This window comes from Strix uralensis, chromosome 4, assembly GCF_047716275.1.
Source record: "Strix uralensis isolate ZFMK-TIS-50842 chromosome 4, bStrUra1, whole genome shotgun sequence".
NCBI classification, from domain to species: domain Eukaryota; kingdom Metazoa; phylum Chordata; class Aves; order Strigiformes; family Strigidae; genus Strix; species Strix uralensis.
The window spans coordinates 18,016,016-18,033,491 of NC_133975.1; the positions used below are offsets into that span (position 1 = coordinate 18,016,016).

Consider the following 17,476-nt stretch of genomic DNA (forward strand, 5'->3'; position numbering starts at 1 on the left):
GAGCATAGTTCAAAAGGGTGAAGTGTATATTTCAGTTCTTCTCAGCTGACTGTCAATCAGAGCTTCACTTGTGCTTTAAAGTTTAGGTGTTTGGGTTGTTTTTTTTAAATTTCAGTTACAAGTTCTCTCTCACCCTCACTCTTGAGTGGTTTGCTCTTCTGCCACTAATACACTTTCAACAGCTAGTCCACTCTTATTGTTAGTTAAAATGAGTTTCTAGGAAAAGCAGGAGCAATAAAAATTTATAAAGGCTTCTCTGTGAATGCCTTCCTGAATAAGGTGAAGTTTTGCCTTGCTGTTCTGTCGTGCCTTGCCACACATGCAGGTTCTGTCTCTGGCATCTCTTAGGAATGCTGTGCTGAAAAGATCAGGTTTCCCTGAAGTCACCCCTCAGTCGGTGGATGTGTCTGCTGTGGATGTGACTTCACTGGTGTGTATTAATGGATGGCAGCCATTGACAAACTGGAGTGAGTTCAGTGGAGGCACCCAGGCTGCTGGGGGTGGGACCGCTTGTCCTCCAGGGAGAGGCCGAGGGAGCTGGGCTTGTTCAGCCTGTGGGTGTTGGGAGGACCCCCAGTTTACCTACAAGGAGCATGTTGAGGAGATGGAACCGGGCTCTTTGTTGCATATGATGGGAGGGCAAAAACCAGTGGGTGTAAGTTGAAACTCAGACCAGAATATAAGGAGGAAAAGGCAGTGGAACAGGTTGCCTGGAGAGGCTGTGCAGGCTCTGTCTGAGGAGGCTTTTAAGACCTGACTGGGTACAGTCCTGAACAGCCTGCTGTGACCTCACAGCTGGCTTGTAGCAGTACAGACCTCCTGACGTCCCTCTGTGCCTCAATTACCCTGTGATCCTCTCTTGGGCTAGAAACCTCGCCAGCAACTGGCACGTAATTTCCAGCCTCTCTGGGCTCTTTCCCTGCCCTGTTCCCTGTCAAGGGAAGGGCCTTCTGTGCAATAGGAAATTTGGTATGCTCTTGCAAAATTACTTGATCTTTTGAGAAGGATGGCTGCTTAATTGCAGGATAGGATAATCAGATGCATGTTGTATTTTTCAAAGCTGATTATTATCAATATTCAAGGTTCAATGTTATCTCAGTTATCAATTATCAGTTGTCAATACATTCAACGTATTCTCAGTCAGTACAAAACTGACTGAGAAAGTCACATGTGGTAGCAATAGAGTACATCCAAAGGGGATAAGGAGACAAGTCTGGAAGTATCTTGCTACCTGCAGTGAAAAAATTGACAAATACATTAATCCTTCTAGCTAAAAAATGTTGCTGATTTTTATTTACTTTATTTCTACAGATTGAAAGTACCTAACTTGTTGGCTGCTTAATTAAGGAATAAAATGTTAATCCCTAAAATATTCTAATTGACTTAAAAACCGCCTCTTTGTTGCTCTGAACCAATTATTGTGCATCCTCTCTCTTTTTGCTGGCTAAACACAACAGGGTGTCAAACATGAGCCACGCTAGACCTAGACTTGATTCAATATTAAATGATAATAAAATAGTAGTGGTCATTTGTTGTCAAACTTAAAATGATCCCATGTTTATTTCTACACTAGTTTTTGTTTCTTAAAACCAGTTTTGTGATTGTTTTTGTTTGCTTGTCTAATCAGTCTCTTCAGACTACAGACTAAAAGACTTTCTCTTGATTAGTCTCCTTTTGCTGGTTGCTATCTCAAGACAAAGGGTGAGTGTGGCACCAAGAACATTTCTTTTTCTAATTTTGTTGTTTATTGTCTGACTTTAGAAGTGGCTAGTGAGCTTGGGTATCTGACTCCCATCTGAAACTTAGCAGCCCATTGAAACTCACTGTGCCACAAAGGAAGGGATCATAATTGTTAAAGTTGATGAAAACAGACAGCTGCTTGGAGGTGAGACATGTCTGTAACAGAAAGGTTCTGGTATTTACCTGGTCTTTCAAATGAGAAAGTTCACATGGCATCTCCTCCTTCAGGCACACAAGATACCGGCTGCATTAGTTCTACTGCTTGTAAGACTGTTTTTATGTTCCTCTCTGGATAGCCCTGACTCCTTACTGTTCCTTGTGCGTTGGTGAGGCCCCCCTGAAGTTCACTTCAGTGCCTCTCCCCCAGGAAACTTAATTCTCTTTTTGGCTTCCTTACCGCATAGAATCCAAGTGCATTAAATAGTTGAGCTCTGTAAAGACCCTCTAGACAGTGTGGCGTGATGATGAATGTTCACTCATTCTGCACTGTCTGATACTTCAGTGACTCGATATCCTTGTGGGATCTTGTGCAACTTACCGGAATTCACAATAATCTCATTTCAGTTACTGGATTGTACCAGCAAACCAACAAACTTCTTCACAGAAGAACTGCATCTCCACTTCTAAGTAAGATAATTTTAAGTGAATCCTTAAAACCTGTGTTTTATAAAATACAGTGTCTGTCCAAGGAAACTTCCTTCTGGAAAATTAGTCCTTGGTAAGTAAAGGACAGACAACCTAGAAGTTGAATTAAGCAGCCTCTACTCTAGCTATTGAATGTATGACTCCAGAAAAGAGAAATATATCATATGGTTTTATTCTAACACTTTTGTTATAGCTCTATTAATGAAGTTGTGATGAATAAAGTACATGAACCTTGCTAAAACTGATCTAAGCACGGAATGTCTACAATGTAGTCAGCTACAACCATTTACTACTTTGAGTAGAGCTTAAAATTTTGATGTTTACATTGAATTTCTAAAGTACACGGGGAAAAAAAAATGAAATAGGAAGAGCATTTACATCCATTTTAATTGGTGGCAGGCATAAATTCATAAAAACAAAAGGGGAAGAAAGACCATTAAGCAGAAACCTCAAAAAGTGCAGATACAGATTTGTTGAATGACAATCTTTCAAGAGCTTTTCCTGCAGCCTTGGCCTTTCTTTTAGACATTACAGTCATTAAACACTGTCACACAGAAGTTCTCAAGATAAATGAAGATGAAGGCTTACTGCAGAAACAAACTGCTTGTTCAGTACATTTCAATCCATTTGTGAAGGAGATATCCTCAGATAATTTACCTTTTTACTGCTCTGCTTCGAGGTAGTCGGTCTCCACCTGTTACAGATGTGTTTGAATTGTTATTACCATAAATCTTTACATGGTGACCTATGCCACAAATTACATAATATATTAACTTTCGTGCACAAAAATAAAATCGGGAAATAATAATTAAACTTAACATAGAAAAATCACAATACTATTGAAGGGGAACATCGGATTCTGATATAAATTTGTACTGCAAGAATTTCATGGTGGTCAGATGTGAAACTTCATATTTAAAAAAAGAAAAAGTACATCAAAATGAATAATGCTAGTAGTAATATAAAGCCAAATCACACAAGATCATTTCAAGATCAATGTAATAAGTGCTTATTATTCAGCAGAAAAAAAATCAGGAACAATGTACAAAATAATAGTGCAAGAACAGCTGCAATCTATTTGTTCTCATCAGTTTTGAGATTTTGGTTAAAAACTTTACAGCTGGCGAGAGATGCTGCTGAAAAACTCAGATTCCACTCAGTGGGCTGATTAAGGCACATCTTTATGGACTTCAAATGTTCATTTTCTGTGTTCATGTCTATTGAATTCTGCGGCTCCGAGACTTTCACTTGTAGTGTGCTGTGAGAAAAGAAGTGGGGGTGGGAGAGGGAAAAAAATGAGAAAAAGTTTAGTACACTTTCTTCTTCCCCTGCAAACAATCAAACTGCTAAGAGGCAAGATGAGGTGGTGGCAGATTGCGTGTACTGTTGGGGTTTTTTTGCTGTTTTACTGCACTATGTTCCAGAAACACTGAGATCAGAACCTGACTGTGCTGTGCTGCCCGTGTTGTAAAAGCAGATCGGGCTTTTTGGTGTTGCCGAGGTCCTGCTACTTCGCAGAGACTGCCCTAGGTCGGTCTCCTGCTAGTGCTGTGCCTTGGCCCAGAGGAGGTGTGGCTGCAGGCTGGCCTTTCCATTGCGTCCAGCCGACTACTGCAAAACCATACAACAGGAACCCAGCAAGAATTTGGGGTTGGGTTTTTCTGCTGACATTGTTAATTTAGTACAGCTACGAAAGCACTAATAGAGAGACAGTTTTTGTTTTGTTTCAAATCCAGGAAAATAAGTAATACAAAGGAGGGAAACAAATCCAGCCCTTTGTGGGGATCACTAAGCAGACTAGGACGTTAAGTGTGGATTGAATCATACCCTCATTGTTGCCATATAGGATCATGGAATGGAATTATAAAATGGTTTGGGTTGGAAGAGACATTTAAAGGTCATCTAGTCCAGCCCCCCTGCAATGAGCAGGGACATCTCCAACTGGATCAGGTTGCTCAGAGCTCTGTCCAGTCTGAACTTGAATGTTTCTAGGGATGGAGCATCTAAAACCTCTCTGGGCAACCTGTTCCAGTGTTTCACCACCCTCATTGTAAAAAATTTCTTCCTTGATATGTAAAGCACTGCAATTGTGCACGCTCAGAAGACAAGAAGGTAGAGTTTGGAAATCCTAATTTCAAAACTCTCCATCCCTACTATTTTTTTTTTTTTTTTTTTTTTTACTGCCTACCTCCTGCAGTGATTAGTGTCCTATGTACAATTCATTGTTTCTCACCATCCTTTTCAGAGATTTCAAGAACTGCAAGAATGATATAAAATTAGAAATATTTCTAATTCCCGAGATACTAAAAATAAAGCTCTATGTATTGTAATTAAGGGTAGGAGGTAATGATCATGCTCTAATCCACCTGCACACAGTTTTTCCTATCAAAGAGATGTTTAAGCAGAAAGAGTGTCTCTTAATGGCTCTTACTTGCCGCATTTCAGGAAACGATGTCCATCACAGGACTTTGGTGCAAATTATGAATCTTGATAATCAGACTGATCTGCTAAGTATAGCAGTCACATGAGTGAACAGTCTAGCTGAGGACATTCAGTAATTATAAGGCTATAACCTAAAACATATTAGCCTGTGTTATCAAATACTATTGTCTGACTTTCTGATTAAACTTTTTCTTATGTCAAGAGGGAGGGACAGCTTGTGTTACAGCTAAAGTGAGAATTCATTGTTATTTTTCACAGATCATCTAAAGCACAGTTTTCATTCTTTTACTTTTTACGCAAGCTCTCCTGAAGGCTGTGTGCCTTGCTGACATGGTAGTGAAACAGGCATTTCTGATTTACTAACCCTAGTTCCTAACCCTCTGTAACTGGGGTGCTGCTCCCATGCCCTGCATTTCCTTGTGTCCTTATTTTTCTGCCTCTATATTTTGTCTTATTTTTGCCTTGTACCCTTTTCCTCCATTATTTTCTGGTTTGCACACACTCTTGTTGCTCTGATCTTTTCCTGCTGTAGGAAACACAGGGTGCAAGTGTAAGTGACAGAGAAGACTTCAGTCAGCAAGGTTACTTTCTTGAATATACAATCCCTTCAGACTTGAACCTTTGCCCTCACTTGCTGTGAGGAAAGTCAAAGCCTTTTCTTATGACCATGGGATTAAGTGTATATACGAGATGGTGCTAGGGCTGACTTCGGAAGTCTTGCAGCTGTCCTCACCCCTACTGATTATATGCTTTCCACGCATGGCCAAGTAGCAAAACTTCAACCCTTAACAGAAATAATCAACAGCTAAATGAAGAGACAGGGCTGGAATATTGTTTTGGAGTCGCTGTTGGGGGTTTTTTTGTGTTGGTGTTTGGGGGTGGGTTTTTTTTTGTTTTGGTGTTTTTTTTTTTTATGGTGGTGGTTGTTATCCAAAAGGAACATAAATGCCTTGGCAATCAAGAAATTGCAAACTAGGAAGCAGTATATACTTGCAAAGTGCTTTACAGACCAGCATTTCTACTGTCTTTAAAGCAGTAGATACACAAACCTTGCTTAATCCTGGGCAAGTGCCAGACAAAAAGCTAAAGGTTCAGACTTCTCAAATGATTTGGTGTGTTACTTCTGTATATAAACTAGGATTTGGTGTTACTGTGACCTTCCCATTTGCTTGGACTGCAAATGAAAATGCCGAGTGCTGTAATACTACAAAACAGCACTTTCTGAGCAGTCGACTCTCTGAGGGACTGTTCTGCTCTTTAGGTTTCGTACAGGTTTCTCTACGAGGTGTAAAAGGCAGGACTGAATTTGTAAAACTAGAACTGAAGTATATGCTGGTAATTGTCATGCAGTAATTGATCTCTTCCAGAAGAACTTTAGGAAACTTGGGAGTTGGCATTTTAAGAGAACACATAAACACAGGAATAGAAAAATGTTATTTTCTTTCCAGTTCCCCAGTATGGGTTACATCAACATAAAGCCTCAAGTATTTTAGGGAATTTTACCTTGATAAAGTGGAAAATAATATGGTTAGAGATTTGCATTAATATACTTACTAACCAAGAAGAATCTAATCTTTCATTTTGCTTTTCATTTTTACCTGTATGATTTATTTTCTAGCTGTTGATGTAACAAGGTATGAAAATGGTGTATATAAATAGTAATTTTAAAGCAGAGAATGTAGTTAAGGCATAAAATTAAATAGAAGCAGCTGAATTTCTCCAGCCAGATCCATCAACAGATTCTACTCTAAATTTTATTTCACACTGCTTACAAAAGGTGCATCGTGCATTAAGCATTCCTAGCAAAACAAAGAGGTGTTTCATACAGCAACCCTCCTGTCAGGAAGAACTGAGGTTACAGCCTGACACTACCAGAAGCCATGAAGCCTATTTCAGTAGAGCCTGGAATTAGGCTGTAGAGCATCTACAACCTCCTTCTGGAGTTCTCCACTACCAAGGCTTGCATCAGTAAGGGGATGGAGGTCCCTTTAGCTTTCTAGACAACGGGCATTTACAGATCTTATATAATGGTCCTAAAAAGATCAGAATTTCCAATTCTGAAGCCATCTGTTTACTATTCCAGCAATTATCCTCTGTTTTGTTTTTATTCACTTGTGTGGAAGCTGATTAACAGTCAATCCCATGTGGTTTGTGGAAGTCAAGTACAGGTGCTTCTGTAACATGGAACATAAATTCCAGCCATGGCATATTCAATAGTTCAGTTTTCACTACTGAATTTGAAGACAGGCCAACAATGCTAAAAGCCCAGTGAAAAAGAAGAAAACAGTCCTTTCCATTTCTTTCTTTAGTTTTACCTAAATCATTGTTATGATAACAGAAATACTGATTTTTAACAGAAAGATGTGAGAACAATACTATAGAAGTTGATAGGCTGCCAAGCACAACAAGAAAATAATATTCTTTGAGCTTCTTATTTTCTGTGCAGTTTGGAACTGTGTTCTTCGGGAAAAATGGGAATTTGACACCTGCCTTATGAAAATGACAAAGTTAAAAAAAATCTGGCTAGCTCAAGTCCATACATTTGCTGAATTAATCTGTCTACGACAAGTCAAGGCCGTGCAGAAAAAGTAGGAATAGGGATAAATGTTTCTTATCTGTTAGGTGTCTCCTCAGCATTTCCTATCAAAGAGATTACCATCAAGTGTTGTGTGTTTGTATGCTGTAAAATGACTATGAAAGTATCACTGTAGGGTTAGAGTTCTCTAAATCTTTCTTTTGCAACACTTATTTCATGGATAAAAACATCTCCTTCCCAACTAGCCGAGAGCTAGGACAAACTGTTTTTTACCCTCCTGTCTGACAAAAATTCTGCAAACTGCATTTGTTAAACACCATCATCAATGATGTGCAAATTGATAGCCTGGAAAGTGTAAAAGCATTTGTGATATATAGCACTGATTTGAGGCTTTTACAGAAAGGTTTCAAAGGTACTGAGTAGAAATAATAAAACTTTAGCAGCATAAAAAAATTTTCTCTGTACAAACTACTCAAACATTTCCAGGAAAAGTAAACAGTGGAATATATTAGGTTAAAATCTACAATGACTATAGTAGCCCCAGCATGCCTTCCAACAGAGATTGATTTAATAATGCAACATACATTGAAATTAAAGTAAACCAACCATGCACAATTTATTGTCTCTAAAATATAAACTCATCTTTCCACAATGCCAAATGCAACAACAAAGAAATCTAGAAAGAGATTTTTTTTAATGTCTCTCTCATTTCCATTTATCAGATGGATTCTTCTTGTAATAAGAAATAACATTTTTCAGCTGAGTGGACGGAATCCCGTTTGGAAATCTGAGAGGGAGAAAGAAATGCCCAGGAAATAGATGGCATACTCAACTAGATCAAAGCAAGCTGGAGAAATAAGCAATATCCAGGGAGTCTTTTAAAAATTAGACATAAGTACTGGGTTTAACACAGCTGGAATACTAAGACAAATAAAACAACACAAGACAGAACCAAGACAATAGGTGAACTGAATGGAGACAAAAAGACTGAAGTCAGAACTAGCCATAGTCCCAGACTGAAATTGTGGTGGAAAAGTTCATTTTGCTCTTCACACTAACTCAGAAATGTTTTCTTGGTTTGAGTTAAAAAAAGGATGGGAAGAAGAAAGGAAATAGGAATAAAATATGTATGAAATATATGAGAAAGATAACTAAAAGAGGCTAGTAGGAATTTGCTGAGCACTTGCAGCACATCAATGAAAGAGGATTACTTACTGGTAGCTATTTCCTGAAGCTATATATTGAAATATCCACACACTGTTCAAGCTCTAAGATTAACTTGCACAGAGACAAAATTATATAGCAGTGGATGTTTGTTGCACCTTTCACATCACTAACTCATTTCAAAGAACACAGCACAACAGTAAAAGCAAACAGCATATTGTATGCATCTTCATGTAAAAGTTTGGCAAGTGGCATAGGTGACAACAGTTTCAGAGTGCAGTCACAGAAATAACATGACCTTCTCCCCAAAACCAGTCAGCTATAGAAAATGTTCTCACTCCCTTAAACACAACAGATCATAGGCAATATAAAAGGTTTAAATTGCAACTTCACCACAGAAATATGGAACTGAAACTAGTATAAAAAAAAAGTTAATTAATCAGACTTGTGCAGTCATGGAAGTACAGAGCTCAGTCCTGATGGCTCCCCAAAATACAGGCCAGAGTTGAACAGATGTTGTCAAGTTTAAATATAGACAACATTCCTGCCTCCTTTTTCGGTTATAATTATTCAAAGCAGACTTACTAAGTTATTTAGAACTGTGATCCTTTTCACAAGAATCACTATGTTTTGTGGTAATACAGATTATTTAGCAGTCCACAGAAGGCACAGGGTTCTTAAAGAACAAGGAAGCAAAATATTAATGTAAACTCTCACTGAAATGGGCACGAAGAAGTGATAAAATTTTAGAGCATAATTTACTAGTGATGATAGCATTAAACCTGTTAAAAGAAAAAAATAGCCCTATGATCTCAAATTGTTCATAGCATACTGTCTTCAAAGATGTTGGAAACAAAAACCAGCTAATAACGTAACAGTTGAAAGGGAGCACCATTAATTTTATGATGAACAATTAATTCTTAGCATCTAGGCACCACTGGGAAACAAGTCTGCCTCTGATCATCAGTTCCATGAAAGAAAACTACCGAAGTTCTACACATTATTCGAAGAAGTAGCATGCAAATAAATTTAAAAAACCCTAAACACCTGTTGTGCTGATGAGTACTGTTGCATTTGCCTTAGAAACATACTATAACAGAAAAAAGTTTTTGCTCTTTTTATTCTACTTAATCATAATAAAAAATGGTTTTGAACAACGTACAATAAAGCTAAGGCTTGGAGGTTCAGAACTACATATGTTGATTCAACCTGTTCTCAGAGGAAACAGAATGCCACCATCTCAATACTGTGATGAATGCAGCTATCTAGATTTTGTCATTTGTGCTGGATTAATCTCAAATCTTTAATTCATAATGGTTTTTTGACATTACAAATGCAATTACATTATGGAGGGACATCATCTCAGAAATAGGATGAGACAGTCCCTGGGTGGTTTATAACCCACCAGACTTCTGAATTAAGGAAGGTCAAACAATAATTTGCAAATAAGTCATTTCCTTTTCTGAGATTTCTACTACTTAAATATAATTTAAAAACAGCTGTGAGTAGTAAACTGATAAATATGAAATGTCTCAGCAACAAATATGATCTACAAAAGAACTTCTTCGAACACATCTCTGGAACTTTAAACTAGAAACACAGGTAACAACAACCACCACAATTTTAAGAATAGATACCTTAAGCATAGCTCTTAAATCTTTACTTGCACTGTAGATTTTCTTAAATTTAAAAAACATTGTTGCTGAATGTTTTGAAATTTATGCTAAATGCCCCAATAAAAACACCAAAACCTAACTTTAGGTACTTTTTTTCCAAAGTTTAGCCTCCATTCCAAATGAAAAACATGACACAGAAATAAAAGAGCACCATCTAAGTGAGTATAAGAATACTTTTTTGGATTAAGAAAAATATCATATGGCATTCTTACAGCTTCTAGACAATTTTTCAGCCAGGCTTCGATTTCACATACAGGAAAAGAATCCATTATTTGAAGCAAATAATCAAGATTTCAACAGTTTGAAATAGACAACTTTGAGAGCAACCCTGTGTCAGTAAAATATCAAGTATAATCTCTGCATATTTGTAAAATCCGCACCTTACATAATAGAAACCTGTGACAAGATCCATCTGAAAAGACTGACTTTCCTAAGCGTCTCAAATTTTATGTATGCATGTATTTTAAGACAAAATGTAAAAGTCATTCTAATTCCTAGTGGGACCACAATTTAGAAATATTCAACCCTGAGCTGCAAAGTGAAAACAAAGAATACTTACATAAGACCTGCTCAACCTGCTCGGAAAAACATGAATGTAGTCGCATTACTCACTAATGGCTTGACAACTGATACATTCAAAACCAAGTAGAAATGCATAGGCTTACAATTTTGAAAGGATTTTAAGTCCTAAGCTAATGTTAAATTAAGGCCATTTCTACTGGTAGGCATGTAGCAAGAAAAGCAGGTCTAAAGTCAATCATCACTGAAAAAAGTGCTCCAGTCAAGTTAAGATACCTGGCTCACCTACAGATAAACCACGATAAAAGACAGAAGCACAGATTCCTTTTATGTGTGCCTAGAAGGGGAGACAGGAGCATGTGGCAGTAAGTAGAGGATGGAGAGTAGGTGAGCTGGCACAGCCACTGAAGGGAAAGTTTGTGAATCTCCTGTCTAAACTGAATTTGTGGTAAGGAACCAATAAAGCTGAACGCAGACGTAAGTCAGGTGAGTTTCTGATACTGACAGAACAAATCAGACAGTAATATCTGTCAGACACACAAAACCAAACAAAAGAATACAGAAAAAAGCCTAGGTCTCCATAAAGCATGAAGTTTCTCATTAAAGATTTACATCCTCTTAATAGAGCAAGACATACCATTGTTTGTACTCCAAAGAACATTGAAGAATAATCTAAGCAGCCTTTACAGATGTCTAGAACATGAGAGAAATCAGCATCAGAAAAAGGTCCCCTTCCTTCAGTTATGAAAAAATGGAAAGAGAAATACAAATTGCTCGACCTGTTCCACAAGAACAGAATGTGCAATTTGCCATGAGAATGGGAGCAGAAACAGTAACTTTTCTAGAATTATGAAGTGTCCAGAGCTGTCTGACACAAAAGCATGGAGCTAGGAAGACAAAGTCTGCTTATACATCCTGATTTTGGAAAAGACATTTATCTTTACACTGTAGGAAAAAAATTAAAAGTTGCCTGGTCTTCAAGAAGAAAAAAGTCGATTAAAAGTTAGGCATGGCTATTTAGAAAAGATTTTCCATGCGTGGGCTTGAAGAAATCTACAACAAAAGCTGACTGACATCTTGCTCATATGATAAGAATCTCTTCTTAGGCGTAAGACATCGTATGGACCAGCAGAACTACACCATGATAAATATAGAGTAAAAAACAAAACAGGGAATGAAACTGGGCTGCACTCATTCTGCAGCACTCCTTAAGAGTATGCTTTGGCACTCACAAACACACAGCTTAGAAAAAAAGAAAGCTGATGCATGATCTGAGAATCAATTAAAGTTTGGTACTAAAGGAGAGCAAAGTATGAAGAGAGGATGCAGATGAATGTTAAACAATCAGAGTGTAATGGTCTGAACAGTCTGAACAGTGGTTCAGACATAGGTCTGAATAAAATAAATGAATAAAAGCAATGACATGAAATAAACAACAGTTCAGCAGAGACCACGGCAAAGTACTAATGCAGGTCAGGCATCTTTAACAAAGGCACAGGTGGCTATAGTGGATCACGTAAGAAGCACAAGTCAATAGCTGTAAAAATACAAGTATCAATGATATAGAAAAAGCAGTGGGACAGCTAACACTGGAAGAGATAGCCAATGACAATGGTGTAATTTTCATTATGGGAGCTAAGCCATTATGGGAAGTGGTTAGACATCCTGTTTGGGCTCATCAGCCTCCCTGAAAAACTCTGCACATTTTCTATGCTTCTGTGAGAGAGGAAAAAAGGTAGAAAGCTGCAGGTCTATAACATAGCTAGTCTGACTTACTAAAGTGAGTAACATAACAAATAGTGTTGACAAAAATCACACATTGAGAAAAAAAATAAAGTAAGCATTTAGATGAGAAGTCAGCTGAAAGATGGCAATCCAATTGGAGGAAAAAAAAAACCCAGATGGGAGGAGATACGAAATTCAAAATGATACCGTATGCATTGAAAGGAGAAGATGGAGAAAGATGGTTCTCAAGAACAGCGTTATTTTATAACGGTATACTGCAACCAATCAAAACATTACTTTGAGTCATAAGCTGGTTACGAACCTGATAAAAATGTGTTGAGTACATTTTAATTATTGCTCAGTTACAAGAACTTCAATATTTGATTAGCAGTGAAAGAATTTCTATTTTCTTTTCTAGCTTTTTGTAAGGCAATATTAAAAAAATCCTTGCGAACAACAAAGTAATTAAAAAACTCCAGTTATCTAAATTGGGACCTCAATCTAGGTTCTATATGCAGTATTTCAAAGGGGTGATTTTCTCTTAAAATGGTGCATTAGGAATGTTCTCAGTTCATAGGTAGCACATATCCCTATACAAATATATATAGGTACAGGTTTATAAATCATACATTTCTATATACTTGTATTTATTAAAAAAAAATAACTTGGATTTCCAAACATTTTCTTTTAATTTATTTTAAAATATTTAATAGTACCTTTTAAATAACTAGGAAGTAAACTTTGTTAATGAGGACTCCCATAAACTTTCTTTGCTAGATTACACACCCAAGAACATCATCATGTTTTATATTACACTGAAACCACAAAGCATGGCCCTGCCTCAATTACCACTAAGGGTAAAAGCGTCAAGCTGTGATGTTGTAGTGGTGTGTGCATGTGAATGCAAAATGCTGTTCTTAAAATCTTGGGCTTCCCATATAAAACAATTTCCATTCAGATACATCCACCTAATTAGTTGTTGACCACTGTAAAAATATCTGGCTTAATTAAAACCTGAAGGCTGTCAACAGCTTTCAGAAACACTCAGTATGCTTGGGAATACTCAAGATTCAAGGCCATTTTAAAGGGCAGAGTTTCATGTTGACCATAGGAAACACCAGAGAAAAAAAGCCTTACGATAAGAAAATGCAGTCCCTAACATATGGCAAAAATCTTATTTGTATTAAATTACTATCCAGTTACCAAATGAATACAAGGAAGATAAAAAATGAAATATCATTTCTAACAGCTACCAAATGTTTACCTACATTTGAAACAAAATTTCAGATAAGATTTAGCACCACTCCATAAAGCCCTGCAAACAAATATTTAACTTTCTCCTGAAATACTTTAAAATAATGAAAACATTTCTACTAGTCTCAAATCTTGTCTAAACAATATATTTAAGGCACAACTGTGTAATTATAGCAAAATGAAAGGACACCGCCAGCAAAAGGATAAACAATGAATAAATGCAGCATGATATTTGGCTTGAAAATCTGAAGAAGGTGTCAGATCATCACAGGACAGACTACAACTACCTTGACTGGGTGAAACAGGAATTAGGGAAGGAAAATCTACCTAAGGATACATGCAAACAACAGCCCAAGCCCAGTCATCTCACACCATTTTAAATCTTCCCCTCAATTCTGGAACCAGAATCTGCACTTTTTAAATATAACTAACTGAAGATTCTAGTATAAGACACTTTACAAAAATTTGGTGAAAGAAGAAAAACCACCACTAGCTTTAGTGTATATGCGATAGAGAAATGCAAACTAAGGCAGAGCACACGTGCCTCTATGAATTAAAGCATCTTTCTTGAACAGGAATATTTTTCCAGAGCTCAACAACAAAATGTGGAATTGTCTCAGTATAATTAACCTTCTTTGTGATGGTCAGACTACATAAATACTTTATTTACAAGTTACGTCATCATAGGCTGTGTTGATTGACCTTTATCCCTTTCTATCTAACATCAACCAAGCTCTGCTTTAAGGCCGTAAGCTCTTAACAGAAGAGAGAGTTTTAAAAAGGATGTGTACTTGTTATATTTTAAAAAGCCTAGGCAAGCCTGGGAAAACTATTATTTTCTAGAGAAAGGCTTAAGCAGAAAGACAGAAGCCTGTCTATATATAGTATTACCAGTTCCTTAAACAAAACTGAAAAATGTAACCATTTCCTCAGGATGCATGACAAATAGGAAAGCATGAGTTTCTCAGTTTTTGAGGAAATAAAAAAGAGACAGCAAAACAATATTGAATAAACTGATGAACACTCATGCCCACCCCGCCCACCCCCAATTTACATATAAAACTGCATATATAAATCCTACACAAAGACTTAATGGTCGTGACACTAAACCCCAGAAATTTCCTTGCAGGTAAATGAAATGAAAGACTTCAGAGTTGAGTTCTTTCAAAGAAGTCTACTATCTGAATAAACAAAAGTAAAAATCTTAGCTCAGAACCCTCAAAAGAACAAGAGGAACAACATACCATAAGGCAGTATGTGAATGACCACAGTTTAAAACAAAATGGCACTCAAAATTTATACACCTCACAGTAGATCACATGATGGGAGAAAAAGACAAGGGAAAGAAAGACTATATAATTGCATCTGGCAAGTGGAATTCCAGAGTGTAAAACAAGATGGAGTATTAGACTGTGATATTAGAGCTGCTGTTGTTGCATTAAGGAGAATGAGGCAGAGACCATTAAGTTCATTAAATGAGCAGGATTTATTATACATGTATAATCAACTATATATCAAGTCTACATTTCTGCTTTTATAATTCTGCATTAAAAATGGCCCACTTACTGGGAAGAGTCATTCATTCCAATATTGTTCCTACATATTCTATTAATTTTCTTACTTTGTTTTATGGCTGGCTGTGAAAAAGTAACTTCTTGTCTGGCAATTACAGTTATGAAAATTTCTATCTGCTTACTCTGCATCACTGCTGAAACTTATTCGGAAGCCAAGTAACCTTCTGATGAAATGCCTTTGTGAAAAGAGCTAAGACATGGCTGTTGAAAAGGATTTCTCAAAATCAACAGATTTAATGACTGTTGCATTTTACCTAACCTAGTATTTTAAATTTGTTCCCCATTAGGAGTGCAGAATGTGCTTCTTCATGAGAGAGAAAGCTGAAGAGACTTGCTAAAACAATCATTTTTGTCACTAGGTCATTGGTGAGACTAATGTCTTCCACAGCAGTAGGAAAGCGATTCACATTGTGTAGCCCTATCGCTACTGGATTGCACTACCATAAGACAAATAAGCAACAATACTGGAATATTAATGCCATGCTAATACAGATGTGTAAGAAGAGTTCACAAAATTTTCCCTCCCAATTTCAAGAAAATTTATGGCAATGGAAGTCAAGTTTAAGAAAAGTTTTGTCTGTTGTCATATTAATATATATGGTATTTAACGTGCACAATCAAAAGACCAATTAGACTCATAAAAGTACCAAGAGATTCCTAACTCTTGTGGTCAACTTTGAAATGATTACAAAGATTAGCAAATTCTCATTTTAAGTACTTCACTAACCTGATCTCATTAAGGCAGCATTGAAAACCAGCATTCAAATATAATGAAAAATTAAATTTGGAAATTTTTATTCTCTGCCAACAAATACAATAATAGATTTTCTTCTAAAACTCCAGACTACCTGAAAAGCCAAATTATAAGGGAGAAAACGAAAAAGTTCATTTTAGATGAAGAAAATATTCTAGCTTCAAAGTGATTGGAATTGATTTTTAAAAACTTTTCTATGTGAACTCCCACCCTGATACAAAGAGTAAGTAAAAGGTATGTCACGTCCTCACAGCATGCAGTACTGCTTGCTACTGTAGTAGGTCCACCGCCTCCTTTGCATCTGTGATAAAACCATCCCCTCTGAAGTAGATTTTAAAAATACTCAGTACATTGTAAGTTCCTAAAATGGAGCCTTTTATAGTGTCCCATTTTACTGTTGGATAATAGTTTCTCTTATTTTAGCTTGGCACTCTTAAAGCCTTTTTGGATCTAGTTTGGCCAAGTCCAAAGCACATGAATATGGTCTTCAGTGTTATAAGGAAACACACTGAACCACTCTCATGGAAAGAAAACAAAAATGCTTTCCTAAAAACATGCTTACGTAATTTTCTTTGCCACCACAGAGAGTAATAATTTTTCAGTGTTTCTAAAGCAATTAAAATAGTCAGAACATAGCTTTACAGTAAAAGGGAACTGCCCCTCAACACATCAAATGCATTGTTGAAGCAACAGTTCTGAAGTCAAGTAGTAACAAACAGCATACAGACCAATGTATCTACCATCCACCTTGTCTTGAATAAAACAGGCAATATGAAAAAGTGATTAACTCTCTTCTGTTACTACAATGAGTACATGGCTAGTTCTGGTTGCTTGATACTACCCTCAGTTGTAAGAACTCAATTGCTTTATTCCCACTTGCACATTCTAACAAAAACTGAGTATACAAAAAAATTTGATAACAACGTTCTGCCTACCTGCCGCAATGCTTCACAATAAAACAGCATCACAACACCTCTTTCTTTCAAGAATATTTGGTAAGACACTAAGATCAGTAAAACTTGAAGAAAAACTTTAAATATTTACCGTAAATGTTTATATACAAACATTTCAAGCATGACAACAGAACAATGATGTAATTTATGATACCATATCAACAAAAATACAGTCCAAAGAACATATGAATGAATAATGATGTTTTCATGTGCATTAAACTTCCAGATGCAGGAATTATGTTTGAAAACATATGCATGCACAGCTAGAAATCATGTTCCTTCTTTTTAGCTAGTAGCTATACTTTAGACTAAAAATGTTTATATGATTTCCTTGGCTAGTGCGGACAGTACACAATGTTGAATCACCATGCCAAAGTAAGACATCCTTTTCTATATCAGACAATCCCCTGATATTGCAACAGCACCCCTAAAAAAGGTATGGGGTTACAAGTGTGGAGAAAATTCCAGAATAATTATTTGTCTTTTAACATTTC

General features: G+C 36.7%; 1 protein-coding gene across 4 annotated transcripts in view; it reads right to left on the reverse strand.

The window, feature by feature from the left end:
- Positions 1-2,754: 2,754 nt before the first annotated feature.
- LCORL (ligand dependent nuclear receptor corepressor like) overlaps positions 2,755-17,476 on the reverse strand; it is an 84,493-nt gene continuing 69,771 nt past the window's right edge. For 3 of the 4 annotated variants that reach the window (XM_074865876.1, XM_074865871.1, XM_074865873.1), the window contains one exon: positions 2,755-3,643. In XM_074865876.1, the coding sequence (XP_074721977.1) occupies positions 3,460-3,643 (184 nt within the window). In that variant the 3' untranslated portion in view covers positions 2,755-3,459. The remainder of the gene's footprint in view (positions 3,644-17,476) is intronic. The other variant, XM_074865872.1, reaches the window with a different exon arrangement.